The following is an 18,894-nucleotide window of genomic DNA, read 5'->3' as shown; positions in this document are numbered from 1 at the left end:
CCGCGGCGCTGACCCAGAGCCGCGAGCAGGTCGCGGGCGGTGTGGACCAGGGGTAGGAAAGCGGGCCGCGCGAACCGGGGGAGTGGGAGAGCGGGCGGTGTGGACGCGGGAGTGGGAGAGCGGGTGATGTGGATTGGAGAGCAGCGACGTCGTAAGCTGTGTGGACCGGGAGTGGGAGAGAGGGCGGTGTGGACGCGGGAGTGGGAGAGCGGGTGATGTGGACAGGAGAGCAGCGAGGCGTGGATGGTGATGCGCGGGGCAAGGGCGGCATGGACGGAGAGCGGCAGGGAGCAGGCAGTGTAGACCGGGTGTGGGAGAGTGGGTGGTTGTGGAGCCGGGAGCGGGCGATGCGGGTCGGGCAGTGGGAAAGCGGTTGGTGTGGACAGGAGAACAGAGAGGCGTGGATGCTGACGAGGAGGGCAAGGGCGACGTGGACGGAGAGCGGCAGGGGGCAGGCGGTGTAGACCGGGCGTGGGAGAGTGGGTGGTGTGGCTCCAGGAGCGAACAATGTGGATCGGGTAGTGGGACAGACGGCGGTGTGGACAGGAGGGGGGCGACACGGAGATGGTGATAAAGAGGGTAAGGGCGGCGTGGACAGAGATCTGTAGAGGGCAGGCGGTGTAGACCGGGAATAGAAGAGTGGGTGGTGTGGCACGCGGAGCAGGCGATGTAGATCCGGCGGCCGGTGTGGACGGGGAGGCGGAGGGCTAGGGCGGCGTGGACCCGACCCGCCTGGGCGGGGCGGGGCTGGCTCTGCCGCGGGTCTCCCGGAGGCGCGCCTGGTGAGGGCCCCTGGGGCCCCTGTAAATCTCTTCTAGGGCTGCTGGAGCCGTAATTTCTTTTGAGGCAGGAAGACTTGAAAGACAGAGTCGGATTTTTCTTTAAAGTCAGTTTGAGATTTGCTGCCGGATGGTAGTTATTTCTGAAAATAGCCGGCAGCGTGCCCCAGGCCTCCTGGTCCGCAGGGAACTGGCACAGAGCCTTACCAGGCCCCCAACAAGCTGGGGGAGTGGGGGCGGGGAGGGGGCAGCGTCTGGACCCCAGCAGAGCGGGCTCCCAAACCACACGCGTGGCCCGTGTGACGCTGCTGCGTGGAAGCGTTGGGAAGGCCACCCCCGTGGCCAGGGCACCTTTGAGGCCACACCGCTTCCTGGAGCTGTTTCTGCCCCTCCCACCCCCCAGGATCTGGGGCTTGGTGGCCTGTTACCCTCCCTGCATCAAAAGCACATGAGGGCAGGTGCCTGGTAAAGCCTCTGACTCTTGATTCCAGCTCAGGTCATGCCCCTTGGGGAGGTGAGATCCAGCCCTACTCTGCGCTGGGCTTGGAATCTGCTTAAGACTCTATCTCTCTCCTTCTGCCCCTCTCCCCCCCACGCCGGCGCTCGCTCACGCGCTTTCTCTCTCTCTCTCTCTCTCTCTCTCAAAAATAACCCAAAAACTCCCATGCCACAGAATGTTAGAAGGGACTAGAGGGTTTTTTTAGACTCTGGGGCAGAGCAGTAAAACTGTCCTCTGCATTTCTGCCTGGCAGAACGCTCCACTGATCAAGTCCAAGAAGGGATGAGCTGATGGAAAATGATTTGAAATTGATGTCAGATATCATTTCCCTCATACCCGGGAAGCTCCTAGGAATCAACAGGAAAAAGGTAAAGAACCCAGTAGAAAAATGGACAGTTCCCAGTAGAGGAAGGGGAGTGGCCCCCGGCGCCTGGCTGGCTCAGTGGTTAAGCCTCCAACATCATCTCGAGGTTCGTGGGTTCGAGCCCCGCGTCGGGCTCTGTGCTGACAGCTCAGAGCCTGGAGCTGCTTCAGATTCTTTCTGTGTCTCCCTCTCCCTCTGCCCCTCATGCTCTGTCTCTCTCTTTCTGTCTCAAAAATAAACAAATGTTAAAAAAATTTTTTTTAAAAAAGGAAGTATTGTGGCTCTTAAGCTTAGGCAAAGCTATTCAACCATATTCTGCTGCAGGAGAAAAAGCAAATTGGCAGCACAATGGTTTTTTACCTGTTGTATTAGCAAAGATCTGGTATTTTTGAAGCCTAATATCTGTCTCCTCCTTCACTGGGGGGAGAATAATTTCGTATAACCCCCATGGGGGCCCTTGGTTAATACGAAAATATGAACCTTCAGCACGGCAGTCCCAGGAGCGGAAGTGTGTTGGGCGGCTTGACCCGCTTGTACGAACGGGTATGTGTGTGAGCTTGGTGCTAAGTGAGGACCCCGCGAAAGGGCGTGGCGGGAGGGTAGAAGGCCGAGCGCTCCCAGGAGGCAGGTGAGCCGGTCCGGCTGCTGGGCTCCTGTCTCCGCCCCTCCCGGACCATCTGCAGTGGTTTCCGGGTGGCACGGTGTCACGTACAGTAGGGCTGAACCTCGGCCTGGCCTGCCACACCCTTCTTGATCACCACCTCCACGCCTTTCCCTGCTCACGCCCACCCCCGCTGTGGGGTCCAGCCTCCCTCCAGCCTTCTGCTCCTCATTCACACCGTTAGGGCCTGTGTGCAGATTCCCTCTGCCCGGGGATGCCCCCCCCGGGCGCTTTCCGCCACCGCCTTTTCAGCATTCAGGTTCTGCTCGATCCCCGAGAGCCCTAGACTGACCCCTGCAGCTAACACGCCCCCCTCACCTACCCCTGCCCCTCTAGGGAGCTCACAGTTCTCGAATGCCCAGGTGGCTGGTGGCCGGGGCCTGTGCACAGCACAGGTACTGGCATTCAGGGCAAGAGCATGTTGTCTGCGGAAAACACTGACAGGACAGCAGAGTGGAAACTCATAAAAGTGGAAGACCTGGCCCCACCTAAAGCTGTTTCCGTATCAGTTCATTCAGCACAGGGGTGGGGTCTGTAGTTGCGTGGTTGCAAGGGTCGCTGCATCTTCAAAAGAATTCCCAACCAACGGGTTCAGTAGAGTTCTTCCATGAGAGCTGGAAGTAATCCCTTTCAAGGCAGGTTTATATCCAAAATTTTGTTAATTTTTTAAAAATGTTTATTTTTGAGAGAGAAAGTGAGCAAGCATGAGTGGGGGAGGGTCAGAGAGAGAGGGAGACACAGAATCCGAAGCAGACTCTGGGCTCCGAGCTGTCAAGACAGAGCCTGCGCGGGGCTCGAACCCACGAACTACCAGATCCTGACCTGACCCAAAGTCGGACGCTTAACCGACAGAGCCACCTAGGTGCCCCATATCCAAAATTTTAAAGTTTTTTATTAGTTTTTTTAAATGTTTTATTTATTTCTGAGAGAGACAGCGTGAGTAGTGGAGGGTCAGAGAGAGAGGGAGATACAGAATCTGAAACGGGCTCCAGGCTCTGAGCCGGCCGTCAGCACAGAGCCCGATGCGGGGCTCGAACCCACCAACCGTGAGATCATGACCTGAGCCGAAGTCGGACGCTTAACCAACTGAGTCACCCAGGTGCCCCTTTATTAGTTTTTTAAATGTTTATTTATTTTGAGAGAGCGAGCAGGGAAGGAGGGAAAGAGAGAATCCCAAGCAGGCTCTGCGCTACCAGCTCAGAGCCTGATGCGTGGCTTGAACTCACAAAACCCTGAGTTACGGCCTGAGCCAAAATCAGGAGTTGGACACTTAGCTGACTAAGCCACCCAGGTGCCCCTCGGATTTTATTCTTTAGAACAAAAGCAGTGCAGAAGGCTTGCCTGAACCCCAAGCAGAAAAAAAAAAGAAAAGAAAAGAAAAACCACCTATAGAAGATGTTTCTGGGGCATCTGGGAGATCTGAATGTGGCCTCTGATACTGGGTAGTGATGTTGCATCAACGACCTATTTCCTGAGGATGACAGCTGTTGTGTGTGTGGTGTGGCGATGCCATCCTTAGAAAACGCAGAAGAATTCAGGGTGGAACACGACATCTCCGAACAGCGATCGGTCAGTTGATCATTCAAGGATAGATACGTAGGTAGAGCAGACACAGCAAAATCGGCGAATCTAGTTGAAGGCTCTATGGATTATTCTGTCAGTGTTAAGTTTTACAAAATAAGTCAGGGAATTAAAAATAAGCAGAAGAACTTTCTTTGCCCTGAATGGATTTTCCAAAGAGCGAAGAGCGCTGTTCTTCCCCAGCAGACACTAACTTGCGCGTTAAGGTGTAATCATGATGGCGATGCGATGCGCGTAGCCCTGCCCCGGGGTGATGCTCTCGGCCAGGCACTGGCTGCCTCACGCGTGGACTGTCTACCAGCTCATCAGCCCTGTTGTTTTGTTAGTGGATTCCTTTCATACCAGACTTTATAAAAATAAATAACCCTAAGCCACTTGTCTACACTATGTCTCACTTTTCAATCTGGCCACGTGTTGCTATGCAGATAAAGAGCGAAATCTACTCTGCAAGTAACTTGATTCTCACCGTGTGCCAAGCATTGCATGTCACTGGACAGTGTTCTCGCCCATAACGGGGCTGATGTAAGGCCGGCAGCCCTTGTTCTCTGCATCCGACACAAGGCAGCAGGGACCCTCCAGCCAGACAGCCTGGGCTCAGATTCTGTCTTCTGCCACTTCTCCACTGTGTAATCTTGGGCAAGTCACCTAACCCGTCTGTGCCTCCGTTTCCCAATCTGCAAATCTGAGATGGCTCATGACTCCGGGGGTTGTTTCTAAGAGTGTAAGAGTCACTCAACAGCTCTGGCACGCAGTAAGTGCTCAGTTACCGTAGTCACTGTCTCTGTGATCTTGCGTCTTTATCCAGCTTCTGTATAAAATACCGCATAGCCCAAGGCCCCCAAGCATCCGGCCTGATAAACGTTGATATCAGTGCCGATGCTTGGCACACACAGGACACAACGGGAAGTGGAGGCGTGGAGCCAGGCTGAGCTGCGCTGTGGGTGCGGGTGCTTCTGGGGCGCCACGGGACGGGGGTGTGGTCCAGCAGCACTCTCTTCAGCCCAGGCCCGCCCTCTGTCATCCGTCCTGGCCCCTGCGGTGAGCAACCCAATCCCCCTTTTCTTCTTGTACGAACTATTTGCTGCCCTGAGTGCTGGGCACCCTGTATTTATAGGAAGTGGCCAAGGTCACAATAGCATGGTTTTGTCATGGTGGTCCCCTCCTTGGCAGGCTCTGTGCCCCGACCCTGAGCCCGGGGGAGTGGGGCGGGATGGGCGTAAGCAGACTTCCCAGATGTGCCCGTGTTCCTGAGGTGCGCCCTGTCCTGAGCCCTCGGGATACGCGGCCCGCCCAGGAGCCAGCGTTAGAGGCAGTGATCTGGGGTCAAGCGACGGGCACTTGAAGTGCCCCATGCTCTGGGTCATCCTTGGTGGCTGAGGCTACTTCATGGAGCAGGTGGGGCTTGGGTTCAGTTAGGTCATTAGGACAGGGAGGGGCGTACGACGGGGGCGAGGGGAGCGCATTCGCAGGTGGCCGCAGGTGGCTGACGTGGGCTAAGGTGGGCAGTGTGGATGTGATTGGTAAGAATGCAGCGTGGGCCTCGAGGTGACCGGCAGATCTTCAAATCCGGGCGAGGCTGGCCTTCCAGCGAGCCCGCCGGGCCCAGCGCCCGCACAGGAAGGGCCGCGGGCTCAGACCCCCAGACACCGCCCTCCCCACCTGGCCATGACCAGAGCTGAGAATCCGACTCCAAGCCCCAGAACGGCTGGGGCTTCTGCACGGGGAGACAAAGGTATCAGAGATCTGGGCCCCCACTCCATACCCCGGAAGGCCATCCCAGGAAGAGGTCGGGGTCTGGGCACCAGTGTCCCAAATGCTGCGGCACCTGGGCACAGCAGGGAAGGGGGGACGGGACGGAGAACCCGGCCGCCGGGAAGGAGCCCCGGTGCTTGCGGGGTTCGTGCGGGATCCGTCCGTGTGTCTGTGCCCGGCTCAGGCCCCCGCCATCCCGCCCCACCCGGGACCCGCCACAAGCCCCGTGTCAGTGTGACACCATCTCTACTCTGAGCCCAGGCAGGAGCCTGCCCCACGCTATCCTGGCCGGTGAGGACCACGAGAGCGCAGGGATGGGTGCAAGCCTGCCCCCTAGAGAACAGTGTCCCCAGAGGGCTGCTGGGCATCCTGCAGTCACCTCATCATCCCAGCTTCTGCCCCCGGAGGACCCAGGCCCAGCCCACCCTGACGGGTAACACCCACAATTATCTAAGAGCAAAGCAAGTGGCGGCAGCGAAGGGCCCGCATCTCTGCTCGCGCAGCCAGTCACGACGGGCGTGCGCGCAGACGGCTGAACACCCAGCAGAAGGCGATCCGGGCCGGCCCGGGGCGCAGCAGACACGACTCGGCCTGTTAGTGTTCCATGTGCACGTTTATTTCATTCAGACACCGTTCGTGTCCCAGCCGCACCTCCCGCGGTTTGGGGCCGGACAGCAGGTAACGCGTTTCTAAAGTGCTACTGAGGGATACAGTCACCGCCAGGTGGCTTCATCCCCCCGCCTGACCGTCAAGCCAGACTCTGCCACATACCTGGAAAACCTTGCGTTTTCTTCTTTAAAAAAAAAAAAAATGCAGCTTTGATGTGACACTGGGGGTGAAAAACCACAAGCCTAAATAATAAGCGGCTCGTTGCCGACTGGCTGGGCGCTGGGTAGACCGGGCAGGCCGGTGTGTTCCGGGTGCCTCCTCACACGTCTAGCAGGAATAGGCTGCAGGAAGGGACCCGGAGGTAACCTGAGTTTGCTCTGCAGGAAGCAGCAGTGCCAGTGAGTCCGTGCCGCACGCTTTGGTAATCAGGCCTGAGCAGGTTTGGGACGGGGAGGGAGGGCCCGGCCTCCGGTCTACACCAGCGCGAGTCCTGTTCCCACCCAGCGCAGAGAAACACTCTGGCTTGCAGTCACCACCGGCTTGTGCCGCGAGATTTCAAGACCAGGAGATGTGAGACAATTACCCGGAAGCCCCTCCCCACCAGCTGGTGGCAGCGGTAGCACTTAATCTGTCCCTTTCTGCCCCAGAAGAGAATCTTCCAGCTCTCTCCTATAAATGCAGCCAGTGAAACCGATTGGAAATCTAGATGGGCCCCCAGTTTGTGGCTGGCAGGCAGCGACCGGCCAGGTAGCCATCGGGAGGAATCAAGGGCTGGCTTCCCACTTAAATTTGAGGGTCGATTTATATAAAGTGCTCTGTCTCGACCTTCTTCACAGCAGGTTTTCAGCCGGGACAGTGAGATCGCTGCTTCTCTTATTGCTACAGTAATAACACGCACACACACACACACACACACTCAGGGCTTCTGCACTTGCCTCTGTAAAGATCCTGGGCACAGTCCTGAACCCAGGGCAGCACGCCCAGTGCACCAGAACCAACCTGAGTGCCTGGTTCCCGATGTACAGACGCCCCATTCGTCGCCCAGCGTTCAGAAGAAATCACTTCGACACGCCGCTCGTGGAAGTATCAGGAAGACAGGCAAACACAAAAGCCCTCTAGCCGCTGACGCACGAGGGACGGGTATAAGGTGCTTTACGAACAAGAACGTGTAGTACTTGGTGTGTGGCCTTCGTCGGCGTTTTAACTTCACAGCGCTCATGGTCACGTAAATCCCCACGCGGGAAAGCGCGGGCCTGGGGAAGCAGCCGCGGACGAAGCGATCACAGTATCAACAGGGCCCATTTTCACCGCACTGCCCTCACTCACCCTTCCGCCCTATATTTTCTCCTAAACTCCCTGACATGTCCCTGTCCTCTGTGACTTCGGAAAAGGCCCTCGGCTGGAGAAAACGTGTGCGCATCTTGAGGGGCCTCTGGATCTTACTCAAGTGTACGGGGCTCTTGATGTGTGCCGGACGGACACACGGAAGCACAGATCTCGGGGACACCACGCTCCCTGTCTCGTGGGACGGCCCTGCTTCACACACGGGACACACGCAGCCCGCCTCTCACTCGCCCGCCATCTGCAAGGGGCTTCAAGTCACCAGGAAGTGCAGAAAGCAGAGCCCTTAACAGAAGTTACAACAGTGACCAAAATCCTCACGGGGTCAATCGGGAATGGGAATGGCGAAGACATTTCCTTTTCCTGAGAGCGAGAAAGCTCTTAGGTAGAGCCCTGATAGCGTCACACGTAATACACTGAGTTGATCTGAGCTGCAAAATCAAACAGAAAACTGTCCTAAGAACTTCTGATCGGCACCTGAAACTCTGACACTGGAGGTCCTCTTAGAAGTAATCTTGAATGTGTCCCAAGCTCCGCCTACCAGGTGAGGAAGGACAGTCCTTCAAATAAAACAGAACAAAGTGGCCATGTGCGCCCCAGAGCCTGGGAGAGACTACCAGCCTATGGGGACTGACCTGGCGTTCATACATCCAGAAGGCCACGTGGTGTTTTACGGTGAGGACCGGAATATCGTCTTCAAGAACAGTGTACGGGGAACAAAGCCATTTTATAGTTACTTGATGAATTCCTGGGACCCCGAGAGATTTTTTTAAAGGTGTATTTTTAAGTAAAATTCTTAATGTGGTCTTCTAATCTCTCCCTCGAGAGAAAAGGAAAAACAAAAAGTTTCCATAATTTTGGTTTTCGAAAAGGTTTCTGTTTGGCAGTGGCTTTCTTACCCCTGAAATACAAGTTTAAGGATGAGCGGAAGCTTTTGTAGGAAGGAGCTTCCCCAGTTTCATATCCGTGACAAAAGTGAAGGCTCCATTATGGCCCTTTAAATCTTTTTGGAAGAAAGTGAATCTTATTAAAGCATCAGAGCCTTTCACACGGACGGCCACGGTGAAAATAAGCTTGTCCTAGCTACGTGGCACATTCAGCGGACACGGGCCGGCGTGCAAGCCCGTGGACAGACGCACGGGCGAGGAACGTGGCCCAAAGGGCACACGGGGATACGGACATTGTGGGCCACGTTTATCTTTTTTCCCCACTGGAAATCAAAGCAAGCTTCCCCCCCACCCCCACCGCCCCCCAAATGCATCAAGCACTGTTCACAGCCGATTGTGAAGAGTTCCTGGAAAAATGTGAGGCAAGTTTGGCCCATTTGTTACTGTTAACCTTCCGTCCCTAAGGCTCACAGGAGAGACCTAGAATGATTTTTCTCTTTTGCCCCAGAGTTACTTTGTTTCAGCTACTGGCAACACTTGGCAAACTAACCTTGGACTAAAGGAAAAAACCCTGGGTGGCTGGTGGCCCTGTTCTGTTAGCTGTCACTGCCCAGGACTTCATTCCAGAGGCCCCTCCCTGCACTGTTGTTTAAGCAAGTACCCCAGCGGGGGAGCGGGTGGCGGGGAAAAAAGCCACCTGGTGACTGCCCCATTGGTGTCCTGAGCCCTTTTGAAACCACAGAGGAGGCTGGGAAAGCCACATCGGAGTTTACAGGTCGCCCGCTAGCAAAGGAAACATACAAGCGTGTTCAAGCTCATGTGCACGGGATAGATCTAGTGTTTGCATACTTGCCGGGTTCTACGGCTGCTGTCAAAGGCAACTACGTTCCTGCCTTTGTCACAGTGTATCCATTACCACCTCCATTTCTCTACTGACCCCAAATCCCGCCTCCGCCCCGCCTCTCCGCACTCAGGGCCCGCTGCTCTGCGTCTGAGCGGCCAGGCAGGAGAGGTGACCCATCCGTTCCGCTCACAGTGACAGCACAGAGGGACACCTCCTCTTTGCGACGCGGTCCAGGCATGGACCCAGGAGAATACACGCTGGAGCACAGAGTGGGGGAGATAAGAGCCCCCCAACCCGGCCCCATCCCCGTCCGTTATAGGACGCGCTCTCGTCCGTAATGCAGATCGTCTAATTAACTTCAGCTCTGGGCACAGCCCGTGCGGCAGCGCCTTCGGGTCCGCTTTGGCATCTGGCGGCATGTGGGGCTTCGTGAGTTTCCTCTGGGAAAGCCCCCTGGCCGGAGACGCGGGTCTTCGTCCTTCTTGACGGGATGACCTTGGCAGGGACAGCCCGGCGGGATGGGGCGGCTGGCTGACGGCTCGCAGGCACTCTCCCTCCGCCCTGGGNGGGCACGCGTCGCCCCGAGTCCTGGTGGGGGAGGGGGAGGCCGCCGGCCGCGGGCTCCACCGGGCCCCCGTTCACGGTGCCCTTGCCCCTGTGCCTGGACAGCAGCTTCTTGTTGAGGATCCTGGTGAGCGTCGCCCCCTTCCTCCGGGCCCCCTCCGGCTGCTGAAGGAACACGAGGTCGTTGTGCGACTGGCTCATGCCAGGGTCCTTCTGTTGCTGTCGCCGGCGGAAGAACAGCTTCGCGCCTTTCCTCAGAATTCCTCCTGCAAGAGGAGAGGAGAGGGGGCCGGTCAGGTGGGCTGCGTACGAAACCCCGGGGCCCCTACTCCAAGTGGAAAAGGACAGCAAGGAAGTTTGAACTACTCTAATCAGCAATTTCTTCCGTGTGCCGTCACTTATCCACACGGGAGGGAAACAGCCGGAATCTGGCCTGGACGACACGCCAGAGTTCTCTGGATGCAAAGACTGAGGGGCACCCAGGTGGCTCAGTCAGTTAAGCATCCGACTGGATTTTGGCTCAGGTCGTGATCTCACAGTTTGTGGGTTCAAGCCCCGCACTGGGTCTGTGCTGACAGCCCCTCCTCTCTCTCTCTGCCCCTCCTCTGCGCGTGCTAATGCAGATCCCTCTTTCAAAATCAATAAACTTTTTTTTTTTTTTTAAAGACCGAGCTGAGAAGCGGTGAGCTGGACTGCCCTGTGCATACCAGGGCAGGGACATCCGTCACCAGCTTCCTAGTCAAAGCAGATGGCAGCAGCCTGTCCCCACCTCGGGTCCCCTGGCCGCTTGCTCTCCTGCATTAGGAAGGCTGTAAATGGTGAAAAAGTACTACGTGCCCCAGAAAAGAGGATCACGCTACTAAAACCCAATAAGGATCTCTGAGAACAATGGTATTCGCTTTCTTAGGAACGTTAAAGTATCTTCTTTCAGGGACTAAGATGCTTTGTAACTGCAAACACTATTGTACGTGCATCAGGCTGTCAAAAATGTCTGTCACCGGCTTGTTTCTGGCTCACAAGACCTCAACTGTGCGCAGCTCGACCCGTGTGTGCACGGTGTCAGGTGGTGAGACACAGAATAGAAAAACAGCCGCGGCAACTTCGACAGCAATGATTCTTTAAACGCCCAACTTGAGGGGCGCCCGGGAGGGGCTCAGTTCGTTGGGCATCCAATTTTGATTCGGGTCATGATCTCACGGTTCGTGAGTTCAAGCCCCATGCATCAGGCTCTGTGCTGACAGCTTGGAGCCTGGAGCCTGCTTCCGATTCTGTGATCTCCCTCTCTCTGTGCCCCTCCCCTGCTCACGCTCTGTCTCTTGATAATAAAGAAAAAACATTAAAAAGAAAAGACCCCATTCAAGCTTGCGTAGCAGCGGGGGCCAGAACCCCCTTCACAAAGCCCCTTTGGCGTGTGGCTGGCCAGGGCCCACGCAGCAGGGCCCGGGAGCCTCTCCGGCCCGCCCGCGTGTGGGTGTGGAGGCCTCGAAAGAAGAAAGTCCGACCAACTGGAAGAGGAACGTGTGGCTATTCGGCAGCTGATTATTTTCACGCCAGAGCCTGCAAATACTTCAGGAGCCACAACGTACACCAGGAGCCAGTGGGGTCTGCTGGCTCTCCTGCGTGAAGCGCGTGCAGGCAGTGATGGAGTCCGGGCCCACCCTGCCCGTGGACAAAGCCCATGACTTTCAGATGCTAATTGGACCCGGAGCCAAGGGAGAACTTCCCATGTGCTCCGTCCAGGCTCAGCAGGAGAGCAAAGCTCGAGAGCCCCAAGGTATAGGCTGAATGTCACATAGTCAGGGCTGCCAGAAAGATCTTTTCTGTCTTTTCTTTCGTTTTCCCTTTGGATGTTTTCAAGCAGCCTATTGTGAAGAACGATGCGTGTCTCTAACTGTCTAAGGTGGAGAGGCCGTGCGCGGGGGTTGCCAGGACGGGGGGGGCGGTGCAAACGTGTGAGCTGCTCTGCTCTTGCTACACGCCTGACGTGCCGCGTCTGGGGACCGCAAATGTCCATTCCCAGAGCTTCAAACCCCCGTAAGAAGTCGCCTGTTAGGGTGTGTTATAACGCCAGTCACTGCCACCTGCTGGATTGGACGTTGGAGCCTGGCCAGCGGGGGGCGCACACTGGTACCCGCTGGGTAATGACCCGGCGTGGTGACGGCACCAGCCTCAGGGGTTACCTCGGGTCTTGGGGGCCAAGGAAGTGCTTCTGATACATGGACCTGCTTCAGGTTAAGGGTGGGGTCCCTGAAGGGCAGATTAATGTGGGTTCTCACCTAGAGCAGAGGAGGGGAAGGTGGGATCCATTCTGTTAACTTGGAGTGCTCTAACCCCACGCTCCCAGTCTCCCCGGGGGGGAGGGAAGCCCGGGTGGGGGGGGGGCAGAGACTGGCCCCACCCCCGGGTCAGCTGAAGCCCCAGGGACCTGGGAGCCAGCAGTAACAGGTGCTGTCCTGGAGGGCCCTGTCTCCTAAGCCCATTCTAGAATGTGTCCCCGCCCTGGAATTCGGTCTGGGGTCGGGGGCCAGGGTCTGAGGTGTGAGCAGAGGTGCTGTTATGGAGGGGTGTCCCTCCCAAATTCCCGTGTTGGGGTCCTCATCCCCAGCACCTCAGAACGTGACCTTATTTTACAGACGGGGTTAATCCACAGTGCATGGGGGCAGGCACTATGCCCCTACAGAAGGAAGAAGTGTGGACACGCGCAAGCCCACAGGGAGAGTGCCAGGTGGGGGCAGGGGTGACGCTTCCGTGAGCCAGGGAAGGTCAGAGACCCCAACATTAACACCAGAAGCGCGGGGAGAGCATCCTGCCCCACGGCAAGAACCAGCCCTGCCCACACCTCGACCTTGGACTTCAGGCCTCCAGAGCTGGGGGACCGTCCATTTCTGAGCACGCGGATCGGGAGGGGCCGGCCCGCCCTGCAGGCCACAGCGTCTGGTCGTTCTGAAGCCTGGGCTTGCGCCAGATGCAAGGGAAGCCTGAGCAGGGGAGACGCAAGAGGTAGCTGAGGGAGTCTGCACGTTGGCAAGCAACCCCTTTAACTGGTTTCAATGAGATTGCACTTGAAGTGACTACAGTTCAAATTCTTGCCTCATGAAGATGACATAGCAACGGCCTCCAGGCTGGGAATAAAATGGGAAAAGCGTAAAGACCCGTGTGCTGTAGTTAACTCTGAACAGTCTTGTCGGCCACCGGCCGTCCCCCAAGCTAAGGTCTGCTCCCCTGCATCCCAGGAAGGGGACCCATGACGGGGTGTTTTCTGTTCTTCCATCCCGTGCACACCCTCAAAACGGGGCCGCTGCTGTGTTAAATATGACCTCAGCGTCAACCCCAGGACCAGATGCTGCCCTGTGTCCCCTGGTGCATGCCATCCGAAAGTCCCTTGAGGGACGCTCCAAGCCTGTGTCTTCCCTGACTTGATGGGACTTGTCACAACTTTATGGGGACAATACCTCCTTCTCGGATGGGAGTGCCATGTCAAAGGAGGGACTGAGGTTTGCAAATCTATGGGCTGGAGCCCCACTTCTATCTCCCGGAGAGACCTGTGAGAGAGATCTTCTCCCCAGCGGTGAGGTGCTCTGCCCCCCCTACGTGGGCCCCAGGGCACAAGGCCTGTGTTCTCACGCCTGTGTCCTTTGTGCTCTAAGGGTGGTGTCTGAGCCGGCAGGGGACGGGTCACACCCCCAAGGAGGTGTCTGGTAAAGGGCACGTCCACGGGCGGTCACCAGGGGGCCTCCAGAGAGTGACCCAGGTCTCGGCCCCCAGAGGGGTCACAGAGCACAGCCCTGCGCTCGAACACGGGCGTGGACAGGCTTTCCAGAACAAGGGCATGCTGGCAGCACGCACAGGACGGGACATTTTACTGACACACAGCGATCTCCAGGTCCTCAGTTTACCTCTCAAACATGAAGCAGAGCCAGCATAAACGGAGCCCATTCCATCCACATTTCTCAATAAANGGGGTGACGCTTCCGTGAGCCAGGGAAGGTCAGAGACCCCAACATTAACACCAGAAGCGCGGGGAGAGCATCCTGCCCCACGGCAAGAACCAGCCCTGCCCACACCTCGACCTTGGACTTCAGGCCTCCAGAGCTGGGGGACCGTCCATTTCTGAGCACGCGGATCGGGAGGGGCCGGCCCACCCTGCAGGCCACAGCGTCTGGTCGTTCTGAAGCCTGGGCTTGCGCCAGATGCAAGGGAAGCCTGAGCAGGGGAGACGCAAGAGGTAGCTGAGGGAGTCTGCACGTTGGCAAGCAACCCCTTTAACTGGTTTCAATGAGATTGCACTTGAAGTGACTACAGTTCAAATTCTTGCCTCATGAAGATGACATAGCAACGGCCTCCAGGCTGGGAATAAAATGGGAAAAGCGTAAAGACCCGTGTGCTGTAGTTAACTCTGAACAGTCTTGTCGGCCACCGGCCGTCCCCCAAGCTAAGGTCTGCTCCCCTGCATCCCAGGAAGGGGACCCATGACGGGGTGTTTTCTGTTCTTCCATCCCGTGCACACCCTCAAAACGGGGCCGCTGCTGTGTTAAATATGACCTCAGCGTCAACCCCAGGACCAGATGCTGCCCTGTGTCCCCTGGTGCATGCCATCCGAAAGTCCCTTGAGGGACGCTCCAAGCCTGTGTCTTCCCTGACTTGATGGGACTTGTCACAACTTTATGGGGACAATACCTCCTTCTCGGATAGGAGCGCCATGTCAAAGGAGGGACTGAGGTTGCAAATCTATGGGCTGGAGCCCCACTTCTATCTCCCGGAGAGACCTGTGAGAGAGATCTTCTCCCCAGCGGTGAGGTGCTCTGCCCCCCCTACGTGGGCCCCAGGGCACAAGGCCTGTGTTCTCACGCCTGTGTCCTTTGTGCTCTAAGGGTGGTGTCTGAGCCGGCAGGGGACGGGTCACACCCCCAAGGAGGTGTCTGGTAAAGGGCACGTCCACGGGCGGTCACCAGGGGGCCTCCAGAGAGTGACCCAGGTCTCGGCCCCCAGAGGGGTCACAGAGCACAGCCCTGCGCTCGAACACGGGCGTGGACAGGCTTTCCAGAACAAGGGCATGCTGGCAGCACGCACAGGACGGGACATTTTACTGACACACAGCGATCTCCAGGTCCTCAGTTTACCTCTCAAACATGAAGCAGAGCCAGCATAAACGGAGCCCATTCCATCCACATTTCTCAATAAAAGCATCCAAGCCTCTGAGCACAAATCACGGTTCCCTCTGGGATAATCGATGACAGAAGAACAAGGCCACGCGTGCGGCACTGACCCCCCGACTCCGCACTGGCCTGAGGGTCACAGGGCAGGCAGGCCAGCACCTCCCGGCAGCTGGAGCTCCCTCGGCTCGCCATGCCGTTGCGTCCTCTGTGCCAAGCTGGCTGCTGTGCCCGGCGATTCAGCCAGACCCTCATCTGTTACGTGGATGTGCCAGCAGATGTGGGGGTGATACCTGCATTCAGCTACCCCGGGCTGGAGCGGTGACCCCGCACGATGCAAGCAGGGGCCCAAAGATTTTAGACTCTCGGACGCCGCAATGGCATCAGCCAGTTCCTTGAAATGTAGAACTTATCGGTCCTCTTTCTCTAGAGAATTCTGGCTAACGCAATGCCTAATAGATGGCAGGTCATACTTGCCTTCGGGCCCCCAGAACCTGTCCCCTCCACTGATGGGGAAGTTCGCATCGCCCACGCAGGAGGAACCAGAGAAGTCTGGATTTCATAAAGCCCTTTATTCCAGCCTTGCTCGGCCATACCACCGGGCAGGAGGTAAGACTCAGACCCACCCACACTTTAATGATCCCTTAGGGATAAAATCTGGAGAGAAGTTATGTGTAGTTTGAAACAGCCAAAATCTTAAATGGGAGACAGAGAGAAGGAAAAAAAAATCGTTCCCTGGTTCTAACAAGATTAGAGAAAAAAAAAATCACAAAAACGCTGAAAAATAAACAGGAAGAAATTTGAAAATAGTGGTTCCGAATTATAGCTGTGATAGGGCAAATGTTTGCAAAGCTATGCTTGTTTGCACCAACCCGATCCCTGGAGAATCCATCTCAAAATCGGATAGGAAAGCAATGACCGAAAGTCACCTTACACGTTGTAGTTTGCTGCCCAAAGAACAGCTTCCGAATTCGAGTTAAACCCCAGGTGGTCTGTTTGTAAGCGACTGCTTGTTAGAGCCAGGGCACCACTAAGGGGAGGTGTGGATGCACATCACAGCGCGGGGCTGTCTGCCCGCCCCACGTCGGGGACCCAGTGCTGGCGCCCCACCCGCATAGGTGCTGTACTAACCCGGCCAGGGCACCTCTACCAAGGCAACTGGGAAAACACGCTGGAAAGGGACAGGAAAAGAAAAGGAAGGGAAGGGGGTCAGCTTCCTGCTGTTACAAAATATGCTATTCCCGTGGCAAACTGCACTTAATTCTTAAAAATATATGTAAGACAAAAATAACTTACTGTGCAGGCAATTAATTCTGGTTGGCATAGCGATCCTCGTAAGTTAAAAGGAATGAGCACGAGGTGACGAGAGGAGGTCAGAAGTCAAAAGAAAAGTGCACGGGAGCAAAACAAGAATGACAGACAGTGAGTTCCGAGGCATCGCGCCCACGTGCGCGTGCAATTACAGGGCTGGACGTCTGGCTTTGGGTTTGTTTTTGGTTTTGGGGGGTTTTTTGTTTTTTTTGTTTTTTTATTTTTTAATATGTGTCACCATCGATACTTTTGTTCTTACTTACGCTGGAAACAAATGGTATAACCTTTACCATCTTGACCATCTCTGAACACACAGTCAAGTTAAGAAAATTCACATCATGCCACGCAGCCACATCGACACCGTTAAGCTAAGAAATAAACCCACGTGGGGATAAACTGGCTGCAACCCTCACAATGGGGACCTTCTCAACCGCGGAATTCCGGAATTCTAACTGCGCCCGCGGTTTTGGAAGTGGGTGCAAAACCACGCAGGTGGCTCTCAGGCCAGAAAATAACCTTCAGCTATTTCGTTTAGAAATGAGAGGAGACCTCGCAGAGCCACCCCCTAGGTCCCTGGGGTTGAAAAATGTCTGGCGCAACACAAAATCTATTTGGCGTCCGGAACACATCAGTGTCCAACATCTCACAGAGGTGCTGTGTCCAAATCGCTCAAGAAAACACTGAAATAAAAGCACATGTGGAAATACCGCCAGAGGGGCACCTGGGGGGCTCAGTCAGTTAAGCGTCTGACTTCAGCTCAGGTCATGATCTCACGGTTTGGGGGTTCGAGCCCCACGTCGGCCTCTGTGCTGACAGCTCAGAGCCTGGAGCTGCTTCAGATTCTGTGTCTCCCTCTCTCTCTGACCCTCCCCTGCTCATGCTGTCTCTCTCTCTCTCTCTCTCTTACAAATAAGTAAAACATTAAAAATGTTTGAAAAGAAAAGAAAATACGGCCAGAGACGTTTCCCTGACACCCAGGTCAAGGCAGCAGCAGCCGGAAGTGCCGGTGCCAAGCCCCGGGGAGGGTGCAGAGCACATCTGGGTATGGCCCTAGTGCAACTGTTGGCACCTAGGTCCCCAAGAGTGCCCTTTATGAGGGGGGCCATCACCTGGCCAGTGCTGGGCAAGAAGGGCGGCCATGGGTGGGATCCCATGGGAAAGCCCCCTCTGGAGGGAAAAGCAGAGGAAGGAGGAAGCAGCGGATGAGGGAAGGGTGCTCGGGTTGGCGAGGCACGGCCTTCTGGGGTGGGCGCAGGAGGGCACGTTGGGAGGTTGGGGCTCCGTGAGAAGAGGCAGCAGCTGCTGGCCATCAGAAGGAAGGGAGGGGAGGGGCACCCCACCCTACACCCCCTTTTCTACCCTTCCCAGCACTCGCGGCCTTCCTCCAGTCCAGGGGGGGCCCCTCGGGCCGTGCTGGCCCCAAGAGCAGGCCCGAGCGGTGCGTGTGTGCCGGGCAGAGCAACGGCCAGGCCCCCTCTCCCGTAACCCGGGCTGTGCCCTCTGCACAAGAACAAGGGAGCCGCCGGGCTCAGTGCACAGGCCACGCAGACTCGGTGCAGCGGGCAGCACCTAGAAATCCCTCCCTCCTTCCCTTCCCTCTCTCCTACCCTCCAGCGGCGGCCGCGTGTGCCCAGCCTGCTTCGGCAAGCAGGGGCTCACGGCGACACACGAGGCGCAGACGGGAGAGAGGTGGCCGGGGATGAACGTAGATGCCTCCAGCCGGATTCTCAGCCTCGACAGCAGGGCCACAGGGCCACGCGCCGCCACGTGGCCGGCCGTCCTGCACAGCGCAGGGCTCCGAGCTGCACCCCGCCTGCCGCCTGCCGCCCCCCACTCCCCGCTGTCTCCGGACAGTTGCCAGTGTCCCCTGGGGGGTGGGGGGGGGACAACCACCAGGTCTGAGAACCACTGGTCCCGGCAGTGGGGGGAGGGGCAGCGGGAGAGCCACGGAGCAGCTCCCCGAGGTCCCCGGCCCCAGGAGTGACTGGGATCTCCTGACGTCCGCATCCTCGGCGGTGCGGGGACTTTGCACTGAGGTGCACCCACGACTCCCAGCTCGGATCTGGCACCTGCATTGTCTCCCATCCTGCCCCAGGGGCCCCTTATCCCTGCCTGGGTGGGGGTGGGCACACCCACGTGGGCAGAGGGGGAGCTGAGCGCAGGGGGCTTGGCGCCTCCCGTCAAGAACTGACCTCAAGCCCCCAGACTCTATTCGCTCAGAAAGGACCTTCACGTCACTGCTGTGCCAAAGTGCTAAGTAAAACTGCACACACTGAAGGAATGTGCAAATGAAAGCACTGATTTAGTGCTGATGGAAAACAACGGATTATTCTCAGGATGCAGTCAGCACGACACACACATTAACTTGATGGGTTCGTTTTCTGGGCTTTTCCTCTCCCCCTGGGCCCTAGCAGGTCCGAGTGGTTTTAGTGGAGGGAAGAGCTTGAGACACCGTGAGCAGGTGCCTAGCTCCGCAGCCGGGGTGGGGGTGGGGTGGGAGTCTCTTTGGCCCCATCGTGGGATCTGACCCTCTCTAAATGCTCTAGATG

General features: G+C 56.9%; 1 protein-coding gene across 1 annotated transcript in view; it reads right to left on the bottom strand.

Annotated features, from left to right (window-relative positions):
* Window positions 1-9,665: 9,665 nt before the first annotated feature.
* Window positions 9,666-18,894, bottom strand: part of C2CD2 (C2 calcium dependent domain containing 2) — a 44,861-nt gene continuing 35,632 nt past the window's right edge. The window contains exon 14 of the mRNA XM_077755373.1: window positions 9,666-10,147. Within this exon, the coding sequence (XP_077611499.1) occupies window positions 9,666-10,147 (482 nt within the window). The remainder of the gene's footprint in view (window positions 10,148-18,894) is intronic.

The sequence above is a fragment of the Crocuta crocuta genome, unplaced genomic scaffold, assembly GCF_008692635.1.
Source record: "Crocuta crocuta isolate KB4526 unplaced genomic scaffold, BGI_CrCroc_1.0 scaffold675, whole genome shotgun sequence".
In the NCBI taxonomy this organism is placed as follows: Eukaryota; Metazoa; Chordata; class Mammalia; order Carnivora; family Hyaenidae; genus Crocuta; species Crocuta crocuta.
The sequence above is the reverse complement of the archived record's forward strand: the minus strand, read 5'-3'. Positions and strand labels throughout refer to the sequence as shown.